At 35.7% G+C, this 6,802-nt stretch overlaps 1 protein-coding gene across 1 annotated transcript; it reads left to right on the plus strand.

Annotated features, from left to right (window-relative positions):
• Nucleotides 1–4,002: 4,002 nt before the first annotated feature.
• Nucleotides 4,003–6,802, plus strand: LOC132179302 (uncharacterized). Its single transcript, XM_059592007.1, has 3 exons — nucleotides 4,003–4,147; nucleotides 4,645–4,690; nucleotides 4,811–6,802. Exon 3 carries the CDS (start codon nucleotides 5,404–5,406, stop codon nucleotides 6,181–6,183), a length of 780 nt encoding a protein of 259 aa, XP_059447990.1. The 5' UTR covers nucleotides 4,003–4,147; nucleotides 4,645–4,690; nucleotides 4,811–5,403; the 3' UTR covers nucleotides 6,184–6,802.

The raw sequence follows: 6,802 nt of genomic DNA on the forward strand, positions 1-6,802 counted from the left end.
TTTTTCTTTTTTTTTTTCAATTAAAGAGAGACGGAGAATAAAAAACATGGTGGGCGAGCACGGGGCAGCGACGCAACGTGCTGCTTTGTATCCAACTACCACACCAGTAGAGATTTGGTGGAGGAAAAACCACGTATCACTCCAACTTTTTCGGTTGTAGCACGAGCACGACATATATGCATACTGCCTCCAACTTCACCTAACCATTGTTTTCCTTGTTTGGTACGTATATTATCATGCAGTAGTAGAAGCTGGCTTTGACTTTTGAATATCTTGTTCAAAATTTGAGAAAAATATAATCTTATTAACAAAAGCATATTCAATTGTGTAGCGTCTGCCTTTTACTAGTTGAGGTTTGCTACAATGCATTCCCCCATCCATCTCCTCCCTATATTTTTTCTTTAACATCTTGATTTAAAAAAAAAAAAAAAAAAAAAAATTAAGAGAGAGGAGGGGGGGGGGAGGGAGGAGAATTCACAATTCGAACTAATGACCTCTACTTCATTAAGTGTGATCCCAATCAATTGAGCTACCTCTTGAGGACACTAGTATGTTATTGTATATATGCCTTTGGTTCACATGTATTTTGATTTTAAAACATAATTAAGGGTTGTTTGGGTTTTCAATTTTTTAAAATAGCAATTTTATATATATATAATTAGGTTGTCCATATTAATAACTCTAATTAATATTTGATTGTAAATCACTAAATCTAATGAGGTTGTCCATATTAATAACTCTGATTTTGCTGTCCATATTAATAAAGGAAAATATATTATAAGTCCCTAAGTCAACGCGCCAAAATTAAAAACTCACTAGTTTTTTTTAAAAAAAAAAAAATTATTTCATGAGTCAATCGAAACTACAATAAACTCCATAGGGGTTTATTATAACAATATATTATAAGTCCCTAGGTTTTTTTAATTTAGTTTATGCGGACACCCCATAGGAGTTTGGGGGGGTCAAGAGGGAGCTCAATTGACTAGGATCACGCCTAATGAAGTAGAGGCCATTAGTTCGAATTGTGGATTCTCCCCACCATCTCCTCTCTCTTAATTTTTTTTTTTTTTTTTTTAAATCAAGATGTTAAAGAGAAAAGATAGGGAGGAGATGGATTGGGGAATGCATTGTAGCAAACCTCAACTAGTAAAAGGCAGACGCTACACAATTGAATATGCTTTTGTTAATAAGATTATATTTTTCTCAAATTTTGAACAAGATATTCAAAAGTCAAAGCCAGCTTCTACTACTGCATGATAATATACGTACCAAACAAGGAAAACAATGGTTAGGTGAAGTTGGAGGCGGTATGTATATATGTCGTGCTCGTGCTACAACCGAAAAGGTTGGAGTGATACGTGGTTTTTCCTCCACCAAATCTCCACCCTTCAATTTTTTTTTTTGTTTTAGATTTAATTTTTTAAATTAAATTAATAAAAAATAAATATTTTAATTAGTTAAAACGAAGAGTTTTGAGTGGCCCTAACGACTGTTAAAAAATTTTGATGATAGGAAGTTTATTGTAGTTTCGATTGACACAGGGAGTAAATTTTTGAAAAAAAAAAAAAAAACTAGGGAGTTTTTAATTTTGGCGCGTTGACTTAGGGACTTATAATATATTTTCCCTATTAATAACTCTAATTTAAATTAGGCGGTCCATATTAATAAATTAGGATCCTTCTCTTTGATTGTAATGTTTGCAATTTTATATTTTTCTTAAGGGAAAAGTTCACATATCCCTCTCAAATTACCACATAATTGACAATGTTCCACAAACTATCAAAACATTGTTAATGTCCCCCCAACTATCTAAAACTGAAAAAAAAAATAATAAAATCAAATCAAAGGAGCCACCAAATTAAAAAAAAAATATATATATATAAGAAAAAATTAAAAAAATTCGGTTTCTTTATATATATATATATATATTGAAAATTTTCGTTTTTATTTTTATTTTATTTTTTTAATCCTGTTTAACAAAAAAAACTTTTCGTTTTAACAAAAAATTTTCATTTAAAAAAAAAATTAAAAAAAACAATGGGAAAATCTACGATGAAATAAATAGTAAGTTATCTTTTATATATATATATATATATATAATAAATAGTAAGTTACTACTTACTGCTGTGGTATGGCTCCCAAAACTTAGTATCAAAAATGGGTGTAGAAACTTGAGAATATGGGTGTAGAAACCAAAATCAGAAACAAAAAAAAAAACAAAAAACAAAAAAAAAAATTATAATTGGTGCTGAAAAAAACCATTAATTATTTTTCGGATTTTGGTTTGACTTTGGGGCATTTTTGAAATTCGTTAAAATACATGAGGGCAATTTTGAATTTTTTTTTTTAAAAAAATACACGTATCTCGCATATGACCAATTTTTAGTCAAATTGGAAGGAAATAGTTAATGAATTGGCTACATTGAAAATTTTTGAAACTTTAATGAGGTGTATTGCAATTTTTGAAACATTGAAAGTTAAATTTATAATGCCCTGAAACTTTAGAGGATAGAGTGTAATTTTCACTATATTTTTGTTATCTTATAAATGAAATAGGTAGAGTACTCATTTGGGTTGAAACATCGTCCTCTCCAATTAAAGATGGTCACACGGTAAGTTTTGATGTTGCCTTTGATGAAAGCACAAACTTTGCTAGCATTTGTGTGGTTATTCGAAGAGGTTGTATCCCGATACTTTTCATTAGTTATAAAATTACTAATCCAACTTTTTAAAATTATTTTTTCATTAGTTTTGGCTCGAGAATTTTGGAAGCGACTAATTAAGTTTATAGTTATACATTGTCGCGGGCCAAATGAAATCTACGATGAAATAATAATAAGTTACTAATTTACATTCTTTATGAAAATTTTATCAATTCTTTGCAAGTCTAACAAACTTAGGATGATGCAATACGTGTACTTTATAATCTGAATAGAAAGCTGATGACCGATGTTTTTAAGATGTAAGTCAATTTAATCCATATATTTCCATAATTGATATTGTTGTTGTTGTTGGCAATTTTGTATTATCTAAATCATATCTTTTGCATTGTTTATCAGGTTTATTAAAGACCTGCAGCATTTTGATCTTTTAAAGGAACTCGTTGAACAATGGTTTGAAAATCTATCTCTACTTATAATAGCAGATATTTTGAATGATGCCTATACTTCAGCACTTATCCTAATGATTTTTATGGTGTGAATTGTAAGTCCATGGCATCGAGATCCAAAGCAACGGTATGACTCCCATACTTTTGTATTGAAACATCGTTGGACAAAGGATCTAACCCAAAGTAGTGTTTGAGGCTATCCTCTAATCTATAACGATCACAGGGAAATTCGGGAGTAGGAACCTCAGGGAGAGTGGAGACCTCTCCGGTGTCGGCACTAAAGATGTAAAATTGAGAGTCCCCGCGATGGCAGAGGTTGCGGACTTGGGAAAGGTCCATATGGGTCAAACTTTTGAAAGGGATTGGGGGGAGCTTAATGGCAGGACCTAATAAGGTGTCGGTGTCACCCTTTTGTATTTTCGCCGAGTAAAAGTGGTGCTCCTCCTTCGATACACCATTCTCCATTCTCCTGGCAAAAAACAGGACTCGGCCGGTGCAAGATTCGGTGGAGAGGTGACGATGACGTTTCAGAGAGTTGAAGGATTGGGAAAGGGAAACCCTTCTCACACAAAATAAGAGAGACATGAATTTGTCTTTGCCTTTGCCTGTGCTTGTGCCTGCGAACTTCAAGTCTGCGTCTTCAAGCGGCGAGGAAGGGATGAGCGCCAACCAGTGAAAAGTGGGTTTCTCTCGAAGCAAACGCAGGCCACCATTTAGTAGTATTTGGACTGGACTTTAACGGTCATTAAAGCCCAGTCCAAATAACAGCATAGGTGCTGACGTGCTGTAGCCTGTAGTTTTTTAACTACCGCACCTACGCCTCTGACAGATAGCAAGACAAGCTTAAGCGTCTGACATATTAAAAAAAAAAAAAAAAAAAAAGGATCGCTTTATTAGCCTAATCGCGTGCCTCTCCTCCTCCTTCTAGCCTCAACCTCTGTTCAGCAGCCGCGCAGAGATTTCTCTCCGAACTGTCCTATTCTTCTTTCCACTGTACAGCCTCACTCCAACGGTTGCAGCGTCCGTTTGTGTTAATTGGTATGTCAAACTTCTTGTCTTCATACAACTCCTCGTGTTGTCGTTAATTTTTTTTTTCATTGGTCAGTTTGCTGTTGTTTTCGAGATGTGCTACTCCTACAAGTTTATTGCAAAAGTAAAAAATAAATAAAAATTTCATAGGGGAGTAAAAAAATTTGAAATTGGTCAACAGTTATATGGTATTAATTGCTTTGATGGTATTTGATTTTGTAGTTGCAATATGTGTCGATCCTCAACCAATTACGTAAGCTGTGCAAGCAGGGTTGTCTTTGTCCCTCTATTGTTTAGCGAATTGACTTGAATCCCCACATGTTATGCTAGGCTTGCTAGCCGGAAAGGGATTTGATTCATTATTCTGTCTGAGAGATTCTCTTTGTAGTTGTGTTGTTTGTGTGGCTATTCTAGTGATTATGAACATAGACGTTGTTGCGGTCAGCTTTTGGTTTGGTTATAAGTTATATAACCCCTGATATCTCTGGTGGTATCTTTTGGCGCAGGTGAATCATATCTTTCTCTCGAAATCTTTCCATTTGGACATAGAGGGTACGTTTTATATCCAATTTTGTCATTTAAACTTACATCACCTAGTAATATGCGTCACTGTGCTTTTCAACTCTTTCGCATGTCCATTAAAAGGACTGAAGCTACCATTGGTAATGGTAGGTGGACTGGTATAAGATATATTTCTAGTGAGCCATCAATCAGGCGGTGTGTTACTTCTCCAACTCCATTTCGGCTACTTGGGCCTCCAGAAGTCCTTCGTTCTGCATTTACTCTGAATTCATATCCAGATGACACTGACGACCCTATCCGAGATAAAATCCCTGCATGGGATCTCACGATCACAGAAGATGTCCACAGACGGTTGGCTTGCATCCTTGAAGATAGAAGCGTCTCGCCAGTGTGTCTGCAATGGCATTTGGAGATGTCTTGGCATCACTGTCCACAAACCACCCTCCCTCAGACTCATTTGTGCATTGAGGAGATCCAGTCATTATAGAAAACAAACCCGGGAGCATCTCTATAGCGCAGCTCTATGGCTCCACCGGTACCACTCCAAAACGTTAGCATACAATGTCAAGGCATTTGCCGAATTTGGGTGTTTGAAAGACTTGTTGGAAATTCTCTACCGTATTGTTAATGGCCCAAAAGTTCGGTACATCCAAATTAGGGAGAGAAAGAGAGTTAGGAGACGAAGACAACAGAGAATGATGGTGAAGACAACGAAGTCTAGAAGAAAATAACACAATGCTTTGATGGAGAAGAGAATGAAATCAAAATTAATGCAGAAAAGGAGGAGAAAGCTACAAACGAGATGGATGGAGAAGAGAATGAGTTATAAAGTAATGCTGAAAAGGAAGGTGATGCATTTGAGAAATAGGAAAAGAATTATGATGGCAAGGAAGGCCATTGAGAGGTACAACTATGATTCAAAATACCGTTTCTTACATGATCAGATTTCTAGTCTCGTTGCTGAGCTACTTAAGGCCGATCTTGAGTATTTGATTTCTGGGCAGATAACAAAAATCAGTTTGGCATCGAAGTGGTGCCCTTCTCTTGATTCTTCTTATGATCGTTCAACATTAATTTGTGAGAGTGTTGCCAGAAGGCTCTTTCGGTATGATTCGTGTCCAGAATATAGAGGGGTCGATGAGTCTCACTATGTTTACAGAGTTCGAGATCGTTTACGGAGAGAATATCTAGTCCCACTTCGCAGAGCTTTAGAGTTACCGGAAATTTACATGCGTGCCAATAAATGGGATAAGCTTCAATATGATCGAATCACACCTACTGCCATGGAAACTTACAAGAGATTGTTCTATAAACATGATCGTGAAGGGTTTTTGCAGTACCTCCAAAATGTGGAGTGCCGTAAAATGTCAAAAACCATTACCAAAGAATTGTTCCCTTATGAGATATTAAACCTTTTTGGTTATGTTAGTGTCGATGAAGTTGAGCTCCAATGGAAAAAAAATGATAAATACCTTCTCCGAAAAGGGAAAATTTTTAAATTGCATTTTAGTCGTAGATGTTAACGTCTTTCGTTCTACATATGATTGTAAAGCAAGATTCTGTCTCGCATTTGCATTGATGACATCTGAACTCTGTGCAAGCCCATGGAAGAGAAAGGTCTTGACATATAGCATCAATCCTGAGTTTGTGAACATTGAAGGAGATGATCTTGGATCGAAGATAAATTTTTTGAGATCTCTACCTATGTGTGAATGCCCGAAGAGCGTACAGCTGTTTGATAAAATGTTGGAAGCTGCAAAAAACTTGAAATTGAGTAAGGAGAATATGATCGAAAGGATTTTTGTGTATGATTTTTGGGGACGGTGTAATGACTATTACAGTTGGGAAAAGGAACATGCGGCAATGGAACACGAGGCAATGCGTGAAAAGTATGAAAGGAATGGATATGCGATGCCGGACATTGTGTGGTGGGGTATTCGGGGAGAATCAGAAGCAAGTTTCAAAATTTTCTTGGAGGGAGATGGGGCCTTCGGCGTAATGGCTATGTTGGAATCTAAGATATGCAGTGAAGATTACCTGAAACTTGTGGTGCATGATTAATTTTTAGGTTCTTGGAAGTTGTGTTATTTTCTTTCTAATAAATTTTAATCTAAATTATATTCATAAAGGTGCGATTATATC

This window comes from Corylus avellana, chromosome ca4 (assembly GCF_901000735.1).
Source record: "Corylus avellana chromosome ca4, CavTom2PMs-1.0".
Lineage (NCBI taxonomy): Eukaryota > Viridiplantae > Streptophyta > Magnoliopsida > Fagales > Betulaceae > Corylus > Corylus avellana.

Bases quoted from the DNA above. Each gene is read 5' to 3' on its own strand.
- LOC132179302 (XM_059592007.1), top strand. From the start codon at position 5,404: ATGGAGAAGAGAATGAAATCAAAATTAATGCAGAAAAGGAGGAGAAAG.